Below are 21,441 nucleotides of genomic sequence, written 5' to 3' on the forward strand. Positions count from 1 at the left end.
AAATAAATAATAATAAAAAAAAAACAAGAAAAAAGATGGATAAAAACATTAATATTAGTGGGTTTTTTTCAGTTTTTGTGGTGGCGTTTAGCAGTGAGAAGTGGGTTGTTAAGGAGCAGGTGACTGCCTGTGTCCTTAACAGATGACCCTTCAGCTGCCAGTGGGATTCCCCATTAACAGCTGACTGTAAACAGAGGAATTCTGGCATTAAAAAAAGAAACCAAAAAAAAACCAAACTGGGGGAGGGGTCCCCCCTGAATCCATGCCAGGCCCTTCAGGTTGATGCTGGGTTAATAATGTCACAAGGGGGTGGGGTTACCTGGTAATGTCACTGGGTGGCCCCCCTCCCCCTTGGATTAGTTAGTGGCAGCTACGAAGTGAAGCATCAGATCTCAAGCTTTTTTTTTTTTTTTTTAATTCAGGTCATCAATAGCGCTGTTCGAGATTGACGCTGGATTTACTTTGAGGGGCATTATATTTGGGTTTGTTAGTTTTGTTTTTTCAATAAAGGACTTGTCAAAAGCTTTCTCTGTTTTTATTTATGTTTGACACTTTTATTTAGTGAATGAGTATGGGGGTACCTTGTACTCATTCACGGGGGGTGGGCCAGGATTGAGGGACCCTTTGTTACTTTATTTTTTTTACTGGTGATCAATGTCACCAGTGGTGTATTTAGGTTTTGTGCTGCCCTAGGCAACACAAAAATTGGCGCCCCCCCCCCCACACAGAGCCTGACATGGACCAAGAATACTCCTGCCCTCCACCTAAGCCTTCCACTACCACTGCCCCCCAAACACCAGCCACCATCCCCCATGGCAAGAGAAAGAGAGACATTCAACTTCACAGCTCCGACCATCCCCAGGAACGAGAGTCGAGCTGTGCATACATCGTCATGAAACCCGCAGCCTCTCTCGGAACCTACCAGGTCCCCATGCCGTGTGTCCCTTCTTCCATCCTTTCCTCAAGGGGCAGTGCTGCCCCCCCCCCCCTGAAAAATGCCGCCCTAGGCAAATGCCTTGTTTGCTTTTTGGTAAATACACCCCAGGATGTCACTGGCAGTGAAAGGGAGGAAAATATTGTTGTCAGCAGAATAGGAATGGGGCAAATCTTCTAATGGGGACATCTGTTCCTGCCTCAAGTGGGGATTTGCCATACTTTGAAGAGATTTCGTCTTATTTCATGCTGTATTTACAATATAGAAAGTAAAGGGAAATCTCTGGAAAGGAACACAGTCCAAAAAAAATGGATTTTAACCCTTCTCTAACCAATCTAAAATTAAAAAGAAATTGTAGATACACTAAGTCAGAAAACAAATCTGCATACTTCTTCCTGGTCATTGACTTAAACAATTAAAGCTGAGCTCCAGGTTTGAAATGGTCCCCGCCCCCTCCTAACACTTATCCTAACTAAAATGTTAGAAAGATGTACAGTATATCCTTTACCTTTTTCAGGTCCCTTCGGCCCGGTTTGTGACTTGGTTCCCATGTATCAGCCAATGTTGCTGCAGGGGAGAGGAGGCAGTGCTGACAACGGATGGGCCATTGAAGCCTATGGGTGACGTCACTGCTCCAGGCTTACATAGCCATTATTGGAGTGCTCTGACATGGGAATAATATGACCGAAACTGAGCAGAGTGAGAAGATGTAAGTATTTACATCTTTCCCGATGACCTATGAGTTATGAAGCTTCTCCCCCAGGACAGGAAACACATTGCTAGATTAGGATTTAAATGGCGGTCCTCCAGGCACACGCTTTAGCTTTGTGTGTTTCCTCAATCCAGTGTAGATGCGTAGTCTTGGAACCTTTTATAAACCTAAATCTGGAGAGGAGGACTGTATCCTGTGGAAGTTCATGAAGAAGACTGGGAACCAGGTTCACTTCTGGAGGATCCCCTTTCTTTTCTGGCTATAGACCACAGTATTCTTCCTTGGTGCTGGTAGGTGGTGACCTGTTCTCCCTTCCCCTTCAGTACCTAGTGAGGGTTAGTACTGGTTGTGGCGTACTGGACCTCAGGGGATCCATTTACTGTTTGGATGCTAGTGTGAATAGGTATCCACTTCCAGCCGAGGCCAGTGGCTCCAGTCTTGGGTCTTGTGCACTTTCTAGGGCATGGGTGTCAAACTGGTGGCCCTCCAGCTGTTCCCATGAGACATTGCAAGATTGACAGTTATAAGCGTGACTCCCAAAGGCAGGGGCATGATGGGACTTGTAGTTTTGCAAACAGCTGGAGGGCTGCCAGTTTGACACCCCTGTTCTAGGGGGAAGAGGTGCTCCTAGTGGTGGATGGATTTGATTGGCTAAGGTGGAAATTGTGAGGTCACCTGCCCACCATTCAGAGGAAGCCTCGTACTCATTCACAAAATACAAAGCTTCCTCTGAATGGCTGAGTAGTGCTCAACCAGACTTGATTATGCTCAAGGAACCCAACAGGAAATCCCCATCCTTCTGCCAGAAGATATAGCTGCATATTGTATGTAGTCTATGCTACCAAGAGCGGACTGACCATTCGGGCACTGCCCGGGGGTCAGTAGGGGGCCCCATGGGATACCCCTGGTAGTTTTTTTTGGGTGTGGGCAAGGACACAGGGACCCCATGATTTCCTAATGCCTGGGGGCCCCGTGAGTTGTCAGTCCGCCCCTGTATGCTACATACACTTCATACAGTGCTTCCAGCAGGCATGCCTGTTATTGAAAGAAACGGTTGTTTGGTCCAGCTTTGTCCAAATTAATTAATTGAAGTTAAATCAAACCTGGAGTTTAAAGCCACTGGATTAGCAAGACCACCAGGCAAGCAGGATTTACAGAAGAGATCATCACCGGCAGCCTCTGTACTTCTCATAAAACAGATTTACTTTAATATCATAGGTACCATTCAACAAAGAAAACCGCCAGTCTGTCCACTGCCCTTTCATTACCTCTTTCCTGGTGGGGTCCACTCCAGGTGGCAGCTCGTCTGGTGCCTTATTTACCAGGACGTCAGATGGGTATGTGGTGAGAACAAGAGAGCCCAAGTTTGTCTGGGCAGTGAATGAATCCAGCACAGTATTAGAAAAATCCTGAAATGAGAAGAAAAACAAGAGCTACTAATTTTGTCAGCCCCAACCGAATTCTAGATGATTTGTTCCAATATAGCCATAAGGGGTGGGTTGCCATCCCGTTCTTCTGTTGCATAGAAACAGGAACCAGGGAAATATAAGTATATTCGGTTTTAAAGGATCAGTCCACCCCAACGTTGGAGTGAAAGTACCAGGAAATTCAATTTTGAGGTCTCGGCACAACTATGTGGCCTTTATTAGAGCATTCACCAATTCTGCTGGTGTTTATTTTATTTCTGTATTATGGGTTTCAGGCGTTTGCACATTATGTGCCCATTATGAGGGATTCTCACCATCCCTGGAGGCTTTTTGTTTTATTTCTTTGTTATGAAAGCTGCAACAGGAGACTGAACACCTAGAACGTCCTGGTGGGCAGTAAATGATTTGCTCATATTGGCAGGGGATCCTTCTCTTGGTAGATCAAAGACATAAGAATTATGAGGCTAACTCCCTCCTAGATTGTAAGCTCCCAGGATCAGGGCCCTCCTATCCCTCTTGTATTGAACTGTATTGTTGCTGTATTGTCTCCCGTTATATTGTAAAGAGCTGAGCAAAGTGTTGGCGCTATATAAATCCTGTATAATAATAATATATAAATCCTGTAAAATAATAACTTAGGCCACACAGCTCCTTTTATATCGAACATTCATTCTTGAGTGGACTGTCTAAAAAGGTTCAAAACTTTACCAAGCACCCAGTAAGAAAAAGCAGACACAGGTAAATCTTTTCTCAGTCTGTGTGATGCCTGAATTTTATCTTTTGCTTAGATTTTTCGAATTGGTGCTCTTGCATTGACTCTCCAGTTAAACAGACAATGGACTTCTAAATCTTGTACTTACTGAGGAGACCCCATCAATTGCATCTGCATCGCCCAGCTCAGCTTTCAGTTCATCATAAGATTTTGTGCTCTGTAAGTGGTAAAGAGAAGACCATCAGACTTTTTACAGACGTTAGCAAGATGGAGGAATGAATGTGCTCACATACACTGCTCCAAAAAATTAAAGGAACACTTGTTAATCAGAGTCTAGCATCAAGTCAGTGAAACTCCTGGGATATTGATCTTGTCAGGTAAGTAGCAGAGGGGGATGTTAATCAGTTTCAGCTGCTTTGGTGTTAATGAAATTACCAACAGGTGCACTAGATGGGCAATGATGAGACAATCCCCAAAACAGGAATGGTTTTACAGGTTGAGGCCACTGACATTTTTTTCCCAACTCATCTTTTCTGACAGTTTTTCACTTGTTTTACATTTGGCTAGGGTCAGTGTCACTACTGGTAGCATGAGGCCATACCTGGACCCTACAGAGGTTGCATAGGCAGTCCAACTCCTCCAGGATGGCACATTAATACGTGTCATTGCCAGAAGGTTTGCTGTGTCTCCCAGCACAGTCTCAAGAGCATGGAGGAGATTCCAGGAGACAGGCAGTTACTCTAGGAGAGCTGTACAGAAGGTCCTTAACCCATTAGCAGGACCGGTATCTGCTCCTTTGTGCAAGGAGGAACAGGATGAGCCCTGCCAGAGCCCTACAAAATGACCTCCAGCAGGCCACTGGTGTGAATGTCTCTGACCAAACAATCAGTTACAGACTCCATGAGGGTGGCCTGAGGGCCTGATATCCTCTAGTGGGCCCTGTGCTCACTGCCCGGCACCATAGAGCTCAATTGGCATTTTCCATTGAACACCAGAATTGGCAGGTCCACCACTGGTGCCCTGTGCTTTTCACAGATGAGAGCAGGTTCACCCTGAGCATTTCCTCCCAGATCTGCCCTGGTCCAGATCTGGGAGGAAATCCCCCAGGACACCATCCGTAGTCTCATTAGGAGCCTCCCCCAACGTTGTCAGGCATGCATACAAGCACGTGGGAGCCATACAAACTACAGAGGACATTCTGAGTTGCTGCAATGACATTTCAGCAAAATGGACCAGACTGCCCCATAATTTTTTCACTTTGATTTTCGGGGTGTCTTAGAATTCAGTCCTCTGTAGGTCGATTATTCTCATTTCCATTAAACGATGGGGCATCCTTACGTTCCTAACACATTACCCGTCCATATCAGTATAGATCTCCAGCGGGAGATTCTTCTTCCATTGAGATCTGATGGGTTTTCAGAGTGTTCCTTTCAGGTTTTTGAGCAGTGTGTATTTTTAAAACAGGCAACAGTTGGTCAGTTACATAATCCATTTTGTTTGCTTCTTCACACTTTCCAGCTTCTGCTTAGAGAGACTGGGCCAACACCCCTTCTCCTCCAGTAAGGTCCATTCACCTATCCATGCTCCTCCAGCAGTCCCCCCGGGTCAGCTCAATGTCCCACCCATGTGTCAGAGTCTGGTGATTGGCTGCCTCATGTCCAGAAGCTCCAGAACAGAACAAGGGCTTCAAGATAGCATGGAGAAGGTACAAATACCTTGATAGCCAAAATACGCTGCTCCAGGTAGGCCCACTCTGCTTACACCCCCACACACCTTCCAGTTGGGTGCTATCCCACTGTAGAGAACAAGAACACCCGGACAGCTGCACTCCAAAACTATCCACTTTATTAATTCAGAAAAGACCAAAATGGCAGGCAAACATAGACACAGCAGGGGAGAAGATGGTTGACGCGTTTTGTTCTGTCAGCACGTACTCATAACCTTCAGCGCGAAATGCAGCAGCCATCTTCTCCCCCACTGGGTCTATGTTGGCCTGACATTTTGTATTTTTTATGAATTAATAAAGTGGATCATTTTAGAGTGCAGAACATCCAGATTTTCTTGTTCTCTGCACTACTAATACCTTTCTTGGTGGGCTTGGCTATCAGGAGGCCCTGTCACCTTCCCTTGAATGAGCAAAGTGACAGTGCCTGTCATAAGCCATGATGTTCAATTCTTCATACAGGGGACCTCAAGTGTGGTCCTTGACATGAAAAGGCTGCATATAATATTTAGTGAGTTTGATTTTACGGAGACAGCAGACATGCTAAAAGAATTGCTGGAGACGAGAAATATGCCTGAGGAGATATTAACTGACTGGAAAAAATGAGACTGCTAGAGATCACTACTCTTACAGCTCCTCCAGCTCTAAAATAATATGATACATGCTGTCTGAGGGCTCCACAATAAGTGCCAAAGGGTAGTATGTGGTCCCTGGACCTCATGTTGGGCACCAGGGCTTTTAACACTATCATTTCATAGTCGGTCTGGACCAGGGGCGGACTGACCATTAGGAAACTCGGGCACTGCCTGAGGGCCCGGGGTCAATAGGGGGCCCCAAGAGAAGCCCCTGGTACCTTTTTCATGGGCTTTTGTGAGTTTTGGCAAGGACACAGGGGCCCCATGATCCCCTATTGCCCGGGGGCCCAATGAGTTGTCAGTCCGCCCCTGGTCTGGACAATGTGGTAGCCTCATTGAACAGTGGAAGGGCATTTGGTAGGGTTTAGAGCTATGGAAAGTCAGGTATCAGTAAAAAAATGAATTCAGTTGGGCAGAGAAAGAGAATACTCTAGAACAGGGGTGCTCAACCTGTGGCCCAAGGAGCCCTCTGATGTGGCCAGCTACGTCCAACCACGGAAACGCATGCCTGGGGTCAGCCATCCACTGATCGCGATCTAGGCTTGCTGACCCGCCATCCCAGAACATCAGAGTGCATCAAACAGACAGCCACGGATGGAGCAGGAGCCACACAAACCAATGCTTCCTCTGTAGCACCTGTCCCAGGTGGAGCGATACCAAGTGCACCTCACCTGGGACCTTTCCAGCCGCCTGGAGAGCGATGCCAGCAGAAGCTGGAAGAGGAATGCAGGAGTTTTGGTGTGATTTCAAAAAGGGCACCACGTCCACAAGGTATAATAGAAGTCTATGGCAAATCTCAGCTAACCCACAAGAAAGCCGTAGGTGCACTGAGCTGCACCCACAGTGCGGGTAAACCGCAGCACATCAGTGTGAAAGCAGCCTTATAGGGGGCTCAGGACAGAAGGGGCTCTTTTACATTGGTGGTTTAACACCTTCCCCTCGACGTTGTGACTGGGCGTCATATGATGTCCTGTCAAAACGAGCTGCTCACTTGGCCGCGGGGCCGTGCAGCGGAACAACCTGTCACCGGCTGTGTCCCATGACATATCACTACACCGGCCAGTGTCATGTGACTGCCGTGACCAATCACAGCAGATCACATGTCGATTGTATACAATGGATGGCTTCCCGCGATGCCATCTATTGTATACAATTATGTTGTCAGCTGTGACTGGTCAAGGCAGTCACATGATACAGACAGGGCCAATCACAGCCCATTTGTATCATGTGATCAGCTTTGCCCAATCACAGCTAATCACAACAAAAGACTAAATGAATCAGCTTCATTCAGTAACAATGATTGCAAATATCAATGAAATACATCGGTATTAGCAATCGTAATGTGTTAAAAAAAAAAAAGAAAAATCCTGATCACTTGCCCAGAGTTGTTCAATGTTACTATGGTAACATTGTATTGCTTTGGCCACAGTGTGCTGAAAAATAAAATAGTAAAAAAAAGTAAAAATGTAATAAAAAATAAAAGAAACATTTGAAAAAAAAAATACAAATTCCATTATTATTATTAGTTTCACTAAAGAAATGTAGCAGAATACATTTTGACCTAAATGTATGAGGAAATGTTATTTATTTGCAAAATTTTATAACAGAAATTAAGAAAAGTGCGTTTTTTTCAAAAGTTTTTTGTTTTATTTAGCAAACAATAAAAAAAACTCAGTGGTGATTAAATACCACCAAAAGAAAGCTCTATTTGTGTTAAAAAAATAATTTAAAGTGCAACAGCGCTGAAAGCTGAAAATTGGCCAGGGCAGGAAGGGGGTATAAGTGCCCGGTATTGTAGTGGTTAAGGGGCGGTAAAACCCCATAGTTGAGATGTGTTTTTATCTCACACCTCCAACCACTGGTGTAGTGTCAGGGGTCGAAATGGTGACCCTGCGCCATGCTCCAGGGCACGGGCGGACTGACCATTTGGAAACTCGGGCACTGCCCGAGGGCCCGGGGTCAGTAGGGTGCCCCATGAGATGCCCCTGGTGCCTTTTTCATAGGCTTTTTTGAGTTTGGACAAGGACACAGGGGCCCCATGAACCCCTATTGCCCGGGGGCCCCATGAGTTGTCAGTCCGCCCCTGCTCCAGGGACCCCATGCAGCCTTTCTGTCACATTCTGTTTTACACTTGGACAGGAGGGGCATCAAGGGCGACATATACAGGATCTGATTCTCTCCATTTTCATTCTGTAAATGCTGAAAGCCGCTTCTCCTCCTACCCCTCCCACTGGCATTCAGCAGCTGCAGGAGGAAAATGTTCATTATGTTATTCAAAATAAAACAAATTCTATATTCTGAACCATTTCATTGTGGCCCTTGAACCGTTGAGTACCCCTGCTTTAAATGCCAGGTTCTATTACAATTTTCTGTATGTACTTCATATTTTCAATAATTTATTGGAAATTATATGACGGGTTCTCTAGCTTTTCTTTTTACTTTTGCTACCAGCTGCTTCGCCCTGTAGTTATCATAGTGTAACAAAAAAATTAGTCCATTTTAATAAGAACTGTCAGCCCAGAGGCTATACAGAACATTGGTGACGAGGGGTCTCTCTTGGATATAAGAATTAGCACCCTGTGGGTTGGTAGCAGGGGTGCATTTACCACAAGGCAAACAAGGCATTTGCCTAGGGCGGCATTTTTCAGGGGGGCAGCAGCTTTTTTCAGGGGGGCAGTACCATTCCCTGAAAGAAGGAATGGAAGAAGGGACACAGGCAGCACGGGGATCTGAGAGAGGCTGCGGGCTGTTAATGGCGTATGCAGAGCTGGATACTTGTTCCAGGGGATATCTGGAGCTGTGAAGGTGAGTGTCTTATCTTTTTCCGGATTGGGGGTGGGGAGGATTTGCCAGTGTAAGGGGGGGTGGTGGTAGTAAAAGGCTCTCGGGTGGGGGGCCTGGGGTGTTGTCAGCCAATGTCAGGCTCTCTTCGTGTAGGAGAGGGGGTGTTGGTCAGTGTCTGGGTCTCTCCATGGGGGGGGGGAGCCAATATTTGTGTTGCCTAGGGCAGCACGAAACCTAAATACACCGCTGATTAGTAGGTATGGCTCTGTAGGTGTGAATTACGTACCTCCCACTTAAATGGATCCCAGGCATGGAACCAGCCAGTGAAGGTGGGGGGTTCAAACCCTTGCTTCACGATGACGATGGGGGTGCTGAGGTCACGCCCTCCAGGGTGGGTCCTCAGGTAGTCCTGAGCCGTTACCGCAGCTTGTGCCTTCTCTGCATCATTTGCAGCTTTTCCGATCCACAAGAAGACCTGCCGGTACAGTTATCACAAGTTATCACAAGTTATCACAAGAAGCTATTATACCCAGGGGCGGACTGACAACTCATGGGGCCCCCCCCCCCCCCCGGCAATAGGGGATCATGGGGCCCCTGTGTCCTTGCCCACACTCAAAGCACACCCAAAAAAGCCTATAAAAGGTACCATTTCATGGGGCCCCCTACTGACCCCGGGCCTTCGGGCAGTGCCCGAGTGCTCAAATGGTCAGTCCGCCCCTGATTATACCTACTTGCATAGCCCAGGGTCTAAATATGACTGTTGGATATAATAACACACAAATACCTTTAGCTTTAAAGAACAGCTCTACATTTAAAACATATTAATGTATCATTTGTTTTGTGTGCTTTGACAGCTGTCATCAGAGGGCAGGATACTGTATATATGTATAATACATAAGGGGGGATATGATCTCCATGTATAATACATAAGGGGGGATATGATCTCCATGTATAATACATAAGGGGGGATATGATCTCCATGTATAATACATAAGGGGGGATATGATCTCCATGTATAATACATAAGGGGGGATATGATCTCCATGTATAATACATAAGGGGGATATGATCTCCATGTATAATACATAAGGGGGGATATGATCTCCATGTATAATACATAAGGGGGGGATATGATCTCCATGTATAATACATAAGGGGGATATGATCTCCATGTATAATACATAAGGGGGGATATGATCTCCATGTATAATACATAAGGGGGATATGATCTCCATGTATAATACATAAGGGGGGATATGATCTCCATGTATAATACATAAGGGGGGGATATGATCTCCATGTATAATACATAAGGGGGATATGATCACCATGTATAATACATAAGGGGGGGATATGATCTCCATGTATAATACATAAGGGGGATATGATCTCCATGTATAATACATAAGGGGGGATATGATCTCCATGTATAATACATAAGGGGGGATATGATCACCATGTATAATACATAAGGGGGGATATGATCTCCATGTATAATACATAAGGGGGATATGATCTCCATGTATAATACATAAGGGGGATATGATCTCCATGTATAATACATAAGGGGGATATGATCTCCATGTATAATACATAAGGGGGATATGATCTCCATGTATAATACATAAGGGGGGATAGGATCTCCATGTATAATACATAAGGGGGGATATGATCACCATGTATAATACATAAGGGGGGATATGATCTCCATGTATAATGCATAAGGGGGGGTGATCACCATGTATAATACATAAGGAGGGGTATGATCTCCATGTATAATACATAAGGGGGGATATGATCTCCATGTATAATACATAAGGGGGGATATGATCTCCATGTATAATACATAAGGGGGGATATGATCACCATGTATAATACATAAGGGGGGATATGATCTCCATGTATAATACATAAGGGGGGATATGATCACCATGTATAATACATAAGGGGGGGTATGATCTCCATGTATAATACATAAGGGGGATATGATCTCCATGTATAATACATAAGGGGGGATATGATCTCCATGTATAATACATAAGGGGGGGATATGATCTCCATGTATAATACATAAGGGGGGATATGATCTCCATGTATAATACATAAGGGGGGGATATGATCTCCATGTATAATACATAAGGGGGGTATGATCTCCATGTATAATACATAAGGGGGGTATGATCTCCATGTATAATACATAAGGGGGGATATGATCTCCATGTATAATACATAAGGGGGGTATGATCTCCATGTATAATACATAAGGGGGATATGATCACCATGTATAATACATAAGGGGGGGATATGATCTCCATGTATAATACATAAGGGGGGTATGATCTCCATGTATAATACATAAGGGGGATATGATCACCATGTATAATACATAAGGGGGATATGATCTCCATCTATAATACATAAGGGGGGGATATGATCTCCATGTATAATACATAAGGGGGGTATGATCTCCATGTATAATACATAAGGGGGGATATGATCACCATGTATAATACATAAGGGGGGATATGATCACAATGTATAATACATAAGGGGGGGATATGATCTCCATGTATAATACATAAGGGGGGGATATGATCACCATGTATAATACATAAGGGGGGATATGATCTCCATGTATAATACATAAGGGGGGATATGATCTCCATGTATAATACATGAGGGGGATATGATCTCCATATATAATACATAAGGGGGGATATGATCTCCATGTATAATACATAAGGGGGGATATGATCTCCATGTATAATACATAAGGGGGGATATGATCACCATGTATAATACATAAGGGGGGATATGATCTCCATGTATAATACATAAGGGGGGATATGATCTCCATGTATAATGCATAAGGGGGGGTGATCACCATGTATAATACATAAGGAGGGGTATGATCTCCATGTATAATACATAAGGGGGATATGATCTCCATGTATAATACATAAGGGGGGATATGATCTCCATGTATAATACATAAGGGGGGATATGATCTCCATGTATAATACATAAGGGGGTATATGATCACCATGTATAATACATAAGGGGGGATATGATCTCCATGTATAATACATAAGGGGGGATATGATCACCATGTATAATACATAAGGGGGGATATGATCTCCATGTATAATACATAAGGGGGGATATGAACACCATGTATAATACATAAGGGGGATATGATCTCCATGTATAATACATAAGGGGGGGATATGATCTCCATGTATAATACATAAGGGGGTATGATCTCCATGTATAATACATATGGGGGGATATGATCTCCATGTATAATACATAAGGGGGATATGATCTCCATGTATAATACATAAGGGGGGGATATGATCTCCATGTATAATACATAAGGGGGGTATGATCTCCATGTATAATACATAAGGGGGGATATGATCTCCATGTATAATACATAAGGGGGATATGATCTCCATGTATAATACATAAGGGGGGGTATGATCTCCATGTATAATACATAAGGGGGATATGATCACCATGTATAATACATAAGGGGGATATGATCTCCATGTATAATACATAAGGGGGGGATATGATCTCCATGTATAATACATAAGGGGGGTATGATCTCCATGTATAATACATAAGGGGGGATATGATCACAATGTATAATACATAAGGGGGGGATATGATCTCCATGTATAATACATAAGGGGGGGATATGATCACCATGTATAATACATAAGGGGGGATATGATCTCCATGTATAATACATAAGGGGGGATATGATCTCCAGGTATAATACATGAGGGGGATATGATCTCCATATATAATACATAAGGGAGGATGTGATCTCCATGTATAATACATAAGGGGGGATATGATCTCCATATATAATACATAAGGGGGGATATGATCTCCATGTATAATACATAAGGGGGGATATGATCTCCATGTATAATACATAAGGGGGGATATGATCTCCATGTATAATACATAAGGGGGATATGATCTCCATGTATAATACATAAGGGGGATATGATCTCCATGTATAATACATAAGGGGGATATGATCTCCATATATAATACATAAGGGGGGATATGATCACCATGTATAATACATAAGGGGGGATATGATCTCCATGTATAATACATAAGGGGGATATGATCTCCATGTATGATACATAAGGGGGGATATGATCTCCATGTATAATACATAAGGGGGATATGATCTCCATGTATAATACATAAGGGGGATATGATCTCCATGTATAATACATAAGGGGGATATGATCTCCATATATAATACATAAGGGGGGATATGATCTCCATGTATAATACATAAGGGGGATATGATCTCCATGTATGATACATAAGGGGGGATATGATCTCCATGTATAATACATATGGGGGGGATATGATCACCATGTATAATACATAAGGGGGATATAATCACCATGTATAATACATAAGGGGGGATATGATCTCCATGTATAATACATAAGGGGGGATATGATCTCCATGTATAAATACATAAGGGGAGATATGATCTCCATGTATAATACATAAGGGGGATATGATCTCCATGTATAATACATAAGGGGGGATATGATCTCCATGTATAATACATAAGGGGGGATATGATCTCCATGTATAATACATAAGGGGGGATATGATCTCCATGTATAAATACATAAGGGGGATATGATCTCCATGTATAATACATAAGGGGGGGATATGATCTCCATGTATAAATACATCAGTGGTTCATATAGTGAACTCGGTGTAGAGTTATTCCCCCTGAGGTCATCACAGAGGACAAGGGAGCACTCTTTACGTCTGGAGGAAAATAAATGTAATCTCCAAACACGGAAAGGTTTCTTCACAGTAAGAGCTGTGAAAATGTGGACTAGACACCCTCAAGAGTTGGTTGTGGCCAGCTCAGTGGATTGCTGTAGGAAAGTCCTGGATTCTTTCTTGGATACACAGAATATAACTGGATATAACATTTATAGGCAAAGTTGATCCAGGGAATATCCGATTGCCTCTCGGGGGATCAGGAAGGAATTTTTTTCCCTGCAGGAGCAAATTGGATCATGCTTTGCTGGGTTATTTTGCCTTCCTCTGGATCAACTGTGGGTGTAGGATTATAACTTTTTTTTTTTAATGGTTGAACTGGATGGACTTTTGTTTTCATGAGGACAGTCATCTGTTTGAAATGGGAATTTTACCCTGACTGTGTTTCTCCTTTAAAAGAACATAAACTCCAGTAATGTGCACTTGCTGGGGCTTGAGTGTCATGATTGAATCAATAATTGGTGACCAGGCCATAGGTTCCCACCCCTCTCACCTGATCCCAGGCATCCAATAAGAAGACATCATCTTCAAACAAATCATCTTGGCTAAAATGTGCAATTTCATCTGCAATAAAGTTCCCCGTCTTGTTGGAGCATTCAAAGAGGCGAGGTTGAATGTCGAGGGTTTCTTCCTGCAATCTTCAAGGAGACACAGAGTCAGAAAATGCTGCAGCTTCTCACAAATCGGTAATTTGTTCCTTTGGGTATTTGTTCATTTATTGTCCTTCTGCATTCATAAGAAAATGAAAATGGACCTCCTACACTCAGGGCGGTGGATAAGGGGGTACCACCAGTCCTCCTGTATGGGGCCCAAGCCAGCAGGGGGGGCCCAGGCAGCTGGGTGAATTGGATGTAGGCAGGGAGGGATATTGGCATGGTGGTGGTGGTGGGGGGTTAATTACTAGAACTGATCCCCTGTATGGCTCTCTCTGCAGCAGATTAGAGCTGATTTTATTTTCTCCTCCCCCTCCCGCTGGCTTTCAGCTGCTGCAGAGAGAGCCATACAGGGAATTGTTTCCAGTAATTGAAGCCCCCCCACCTCACCCATCACCCTCCCTTTGCACCATGCATTTCCCCCTGCTACCCAGGCCCTCCTGTGTGCCTCCACCCCTGCAGTTTCCTGCCAGCTTCCCTCCTCACATTTTCCAGCCCCTTCCTTTCCTGAATGCACACAATGAGTGATCGGTACTGGTCACTCAATGTGTTCATTCATAACTGAAGCATAGTTAATTCTGATTTCTTTGGGCTGGTGCCCCGCCAGGTTGGCTGTACGGGGCCCCATGGTTTTTAACAGAAGCCCTGCCTACACTAACTGATGATAAAGCTCTTTATACAGTATATCTGTCCATCTAGAGATGCATACGGTGTGGTGGCGGGGTCTTTTTATTAACAGCCAGGGAAACTATGCCCTCAAGACCTTTTGTTTCTAGAGCCAAAAATGAACTGTGTCGTTCAACAGTAATTTGTCCAATTCAAATCTTCACTGTAAAAAGGGCACAGTAATCTAATTGTTGAATCTGCTTGGTTGCTGTTGTCCAATACGGTTGTAGTCCCCTTCTAGTGTAGCTAGGGGGAGCTAGACTCCAATGGTTAGATAGGGGCTGAGCAGCAAATGACCATTATGTAATCTTCAGGCCTAAAATTATTTTTTTAAACGTGCGCAAAAATGCAAAAAAGGCTTGGCAAGCGAAAGGGTTAAAAAGTAGCCAAACAACTATGTGATCATACATTTTTTTTTTAATTTTTATTTATTCAGGTACTTATATAGCGCTGTCAGTTTACACAGTGCTTTACATATATATATATATATATATATATTGTACATTCACATCAGTCCCTGACCCTCAAGGGGCGTACAATCTAAGGTCCCTAATTCACATTCATACATACACATACTAGGGACAATTTAGGCAGGATCCAATTAACCTACCAGCATGTCTTTAGAGTGTGGGAGGAAACCAGAGTACCTCGAGGAAACCCATACAGGCACAGGGAGAACATGCTAACTCCAGGCAGGTGGTGCCGTGGTTGGGATTCAAACCAACGACCTTAGTCCTGCCAGGCAGAAGTGCTAACCATTTAGCCACTGTGCTGCCCACATCTGATGCAGGGGGGGTTGGAGTGCTATGGACATCTAGTCTTAAAGATACAACCTGCCCTTTGAGGGCCCGCAATGAAAATGAGTTTAACACCCCTTGTATAGAAGAAAAGAAAAAATCCACTTATCTACAGAAACTGGAACAGGTTCTCTTTGAGGAAAAAAAAAAGCCAAACACTAGGTACGGCAGAGAAATTGGATTGTTTGGGCGCAGTAAGAGACCACACAGTAAAATACAGCCATTTATTGACATAAAAGAGTCATATATTCTTTATAGGACCCATTATACAGACATACCACCAAAAAAAGAAAACCATAATTGTGACTGGAGTGACTTTTGGAGGTGGGGGGACCCCTGTGTCAGCTCATGTTCCCTTCATTATGTTTAACCCACCCTGTGCCTGTTAAGGGGTACAGGGTGTGAATGTGAATGTCCATGTCCTAGTATTGTGTATTGGTGTGGGGATTGTTCGCTGCCATGTGTTTGTCCATTGTTCTTTGCCATGTGCTACATCCCATTGTTCTGTGTCTTGGTTGGGTGGGGGGTGTTTCCTGTAGCCCTTCCCACTGATGGGGTGGGCTGATGATGTGTTTCCTGTCCCCGATTGTGTTTCCCCGCCCTGTGTATATATCTTGTGTTTGTATAAGAATAAAGGAGTTGACTTCCTGTCTTAAGAAGAGTCTGGTCCTGTCTTATTTCCTGTATGGTCAGCGGTGGTGTCCGGGAATCTGTGTTCGGACAGGGAAGCGGGAGTCTAATGGAAATACCCTAGCGCGGTCTGGGTCTGGTTCCGTTACAATAATTATAGACAAAATGCCTTTCTTGGCTATACGTTGATCACTATGCACATAATCATAATGACTACAGTATACATTGATCAAAGAACGGCCAACGCGTACAACACAATGAGTATACAGACAAGCACATAGAATTTGTAATTGTATATCTTTATATTATTATTATACAGGATTTATATATTATTATTATTATACAGGATTTATATTATTATTATTATACAGGATTTATATTATTATTATTATTATACAGGATTTATATTATTATTATACAGGATTTATATCGCACCAACAGTTTGCTCAGCGCTTTACAATATAAAGGGAGACAATACAGCAACAATACAGTTCAATACAAGAGGGTTAGGAGGGAACTGATCCTGGGAGCTTACAATCTAAGAGGGAGGGGCTAGTGGTGCAGTAGCACTATTTTCCCTGACATTCACGTTATGGTCCTGAAGAAGCCAATTGCACAGGTGAAACGCGTTGACCGTTCTTTGATCAATGTATATTGTAGTCTGTAAGGATGCGGGTGTTCTGCAGCATCGCACCAGGCGGCGCATGCACAGAACACCAGTCCTCGCTAGCCGACGAGCGACGGGACCTGGGCGTGCACGGCGGCGGTGTTCGCGCATGTGCACTCGCTATCGTGGACACGCGCCTGGCACCAATGACAGCGCAGGGCGGGCTATTTAAACGGGAACTAAGGTATGTCAGTTGCCGTTTGGTCTTACCTGCTCTGTTCCTGATATTGTGTTCCTGTGTTATCTCGTTGCCGACCTCTGCTTGTACCTGACCCTGCTGATTGCTCCTGTTTAACCCCTGGCTTGCCTGACCATTCTTCTGCCTGATCCCTGGTACTGCGCTGCCCGCAACCTGCTGAACCTGGCTTGTGACCCCGACTATCCTCTGCTCGCTCCTCTTGTACCTTGCTGCCCGCGCGATACCGACCCGGCCTGCCTGACTACGCCTACTTCACCCGACGATCCATCCATCCCGCACGGATCACGCACTATTAGTAAGTCTGCCTGCCTCTTCCCATCAGACTCTGTTCCCGTACTCCCCTGCCAGTGCCCTCTACCACCGTCGGACGCACTCAGGGGTCACGACCTGGTTCCAGTCTGCACCAAGTCCATCCCCACCATCAGGGGCCCTGGTGAACAGTAGACTGGAACTTAGACCCAGCGCCCTGATGAAATCCGTGCTGTGGGATGCTAGAGACACTGTCAGGTGGAACATAACATAGTCACTATGATTATGTGCTTAGTGATCAACATATAGGCAAGAAAGGCATTTTGTCTATAATTATGGTTTTCTTTTTTTGGCCCCTCTTCCGGGGTATGTCTGTATGATGGGTCCTATAAAGAATATATGACTCTTTTATGTCAGTAAATGGCTGTATTTTACTGTGTGGTCTCTTACTGCGCCCAAAGAATCCAATTTCTCTGCCGTGCCTAGAGTCCAGCTTTTTTTTCCTTTGTTTCCAGTAGGATTTGGCACCAGGAAGCTTCTTTGTTTATTTTTTCAGGTTCTCTTTGAGATACAAGATACCAAAGCGTGTTTTAACTTTACAATGTGAGTGCATTTATTGAGTATATAAATAAAGGAAAGTTTTATAAGAATAAAGCACTGTCCACATTTCTTTTTGCTCCATGACACTGAGGAACATCTAAGAGGAGTAAGCAGGGGATCCTGAGCAGCTGAAGGAGGGAGAGGTCCCTGCAGGGATAACGAGTGATCAAGGAGAGAAGCATTGTGGAGTACATTTATTTATTTATTTATTTCAGGTACTTATATAGCGCCGTCAATTTACGCAGCACTTTACATATATATTGTACATTCACATCAGTCCCTAACCCTCAAGGGGCGTACAATCTAAGGTCCCTAACCCTCAAGGGGCGTACAATCTAAGGTCCCTAACCCTCAAGGGGTGTACAATCTAAGGTCCCTAACTCACATTCATACATACACATACTAGGGACAATTTAGACACATAGGAGGTACAGTGGGGCAAAAAAGTATTTAGTCAGCCACCAATGGTGCAAGTTCTCCCACTTAAAAAGATGAGAGAGGCCTGTAATTGGCATCATAGGTAGACCTCAACTATGAGAGACAAAATGAGAAAAAAATTCCAATCACATTGGCTGATTTGGAAAGAATTTATTTGCAAATTATGGTGGAAAATAAGTATTTGGTCACCTACAAACAAGCAAGATTTCTGGCTCTCACAGACCTGTACTTTCTTCTTTAAGAGGCTCCTCTGTCCTGCACTCATTACCTGTATCAATGGCACCTGTTTGAACTTGTTATCAGTATAAAAGACACCTGTCCACAAGCTCAAACAGTCACACTCCAAACTCCACTATGGTGAAGACCAAAGAGCTGTCGAAGGACACCAGAAACAAAATTGTAGACCTGCACTAGGCTGGGAAGACTGAATCTGCAACAGGCAAGCAGCTTGGTGTGAACAAATCAACTGTGGGAGCAATAATTAGAAAATGGAAGACATACAAGACCACTGATAATCTCCCTCGATCTGGGGCTCCACGCAAGATCTCACCCCGTGGGGTCAAAATGATCACAAGAACTGTGAGCAAAAATCCCAGGACCACACGGGGGGACCTAGTGAATGACCTGCAGAGAGCCGGGACCAACGTAACAAAGGCTACCATCAGTAACACACTACGCCTCCAGGGACTCAGATCCTGCAGTGCCAGACATGTCCCCCTGCTTAAGCCAGTACATGTCCGGGCCCGTCTGAAGTTTATTGAGAGCATTTGGATGATCCAGAAGAGGATTGGGAGAATGTCATATGGTCAGATGAAACCAAAATAGAACTGTTTGGTAGAAACACAACTCGTCGTGTTTGGAGGAGAGAGAATGCTGAGTTGCATCCAAAGAACACCATACCTACTGTGAAGCATGGGGGTGGCAACATCATGCTTTGGGGCTGTTTCTCCGCAAAGGGACCAGGACGACTGATCCATGTACAGGACAGAATGAATGGGGCCATGTATCGTGAGATTTTGACTGCAAACCTCCTTCCATCAGCAAGGGTATTGAAGATGAAACGTGGCTGGGTCTTCCAACATGACAATGATCCCAAACATACCGCCTGGGCAACAAAGGAGTGGCTTCGTAAGAAGCATTTCAAGGTCCTGGAGTGGCCTAGCCAGTCTCCAGATCTCAACCCCATAGAAAACCTTTGGAGGGAGTTGAAAGTCCGTGTTGCCCAGCGACAGCCCCAAAAATCACTGCTCTAGAGGAGATCTGCATGGAGGATGGGCCAACATACCAGCAACAGTGTGTGCCAACCTTGTGAAGACTTCCAGGAAACATCTGACCTCTGTCATTGCCAACAAAGGATATATAACAAAGTATTGAGATGAACTTTTGATATTGACCAAATACTTATTTTCCACCATAATTTGCAAATAAATTCTTTCCAAATCAGTCAATGTGATTGTCTGGATTTTTTTCTCATTTTGTCTCTCATAGTTGAGGTCTACCTATGATGCCAATTACAGGCCTCTCTCAGCTTTTTAAGTGGGAGAACTTGCACAATTGGTGGCTGACTAAATACTTTTTTGCCCCACTGTATCCAACATCCATTCCATGCTGCAGCAAATTATAGCAGGTTCCATATATGTGAACAAAAAGTGTAATAAGCCTATCTGTTAGGCTTGCAAGGAGGTGAGCGCACATCATTAATGTTATAAGGATTCACGAAAAAGTCACAACTGGTGTTTTTGGATCCCGTCGTCACATTTTCTTTGTATTATTGTTTGAAGAATGGGACTGTTGTTTGTTTGATTTTATATCACAATTATTAATTTGGCATTCATTATTTTATGTATGATATATTTTTGTGTGGATATTTTATTTGAAGTTATTTATATTTAGTTTGATTGGGAGCGCAACATTTTGGTGATATGTTTTTTTTTATACACAGTTAGAGTAATATTAATATTATACAGTATTTATAAAGCGCCAATGGTTCGCTCAGCGCTGTACATTACAAAGGGGGACAGAACATGTGACAGAACAATACCAATACAATTCAAAACATGAGGGGATCGAGGGCCCTGCTCCTTGGAGCTTACAATCTAGGAGGGAGGGGATGGTGGTACAGGAGGAGATAGCTGTGGGGGATGGAGTGGTAGGAAAGGGGAGGAGGTCGGCAAGTTAGCAGGGGGTGGGGTAGGCTTCCCTGAAGAGATGGGTTTTCAGGGTGCGCCTAAAGGAGAGGAGAGTAGGTGATAATCTGATGGGTTGGGTCAGGGAGTTCCAGAGGATGGGTGACACCCTGGAGAAGTCCTGGAGGCGGGCATGGGAGGAGGAGACCAGGGAACTAGAGAGAAGGAGGTCTTGTGAGGAGCGGAGTGTGCATGCTGGGCGGTACTTGGATATTAGGTCAGTGATGTAGTTCGGGGCAGTATGGTGGACGGCTTTGTACGTCAGTGTTAGGATTTTGAATTTGATCCGTTGCGCAATCGGAAGCCAGTGGAGGGATTGGCAGAGGGGGGTGGCGGAGATGGAGCGGTTGGAAAGGTGAATGAGTCTGGCAGCCGTATTAGTATGTGATATATGTTAGCGATCCAGAGGAGTTTTTATTTTGGTGGCTCGCAAGTTATACACACATATCCCCTAGCAGCTGACTAGTGCAGACCTGCCAAAAAGTGGTTTTTAATAAATCCTATGCGGAGTAATAATCACTAAATTAGTGCATGCAAAATTGTATTTATTAGATCACATAGATCATGAAAAAGGTAGACATTATATCATG

At 44.1% G+C, this 21,441-nt stretch overlaps 1 protein-coding gene across 2 annotated transcripts in view; it reads right to left on the minus strand.

Annotated features, from left to right (window-relative positions):
• Positions 1-21,441, minus strand: part of VIL1 (villin 1) — a 102,472-nt gene that overhangs the window by 810 nt on the left and 80,221 nt on the right. For both annotated transcript variants that reach the window (XM_089662593.1, XM_089662594.1), the window contains exons 16-19: positions 14,260-14,404; positions 9,214-9,402; positions 3,934-4,002; positions 2,915-3,055 (exon numbers count right to left, since the gene is read on the minus strand). In XM_089662593.1, the coding sequence (XP_089518719.1) occupies positions 2,915-3,055; positions 3,934-4,002; positions 9,214-9,402; positions 14,260-14,404 (544 nt within the window). The remainder of the gene's footprint in view (positions 1-2,914; positions 3,056-3,933; positions 4,003-9,213; positions 9,403-14,259; positions 14,405-21,441) is intronic.

The sequence above is a fragment of the Staurois parvus genome, unplaced genomic scaffold (assembly GCF_062004578.1).
Source record: "Staurois parvus isolate SC_StPar_1 unplaced genomic scaffold, SC_StPar_1.0 ptg001495l, whole genome shotgun sequence".
Taxonomy (NCBI): Eukaryota; Metazoa; Chordata; class Amphibia; order Anura; family Ranidae; genus Staurois; species Staurois parvus.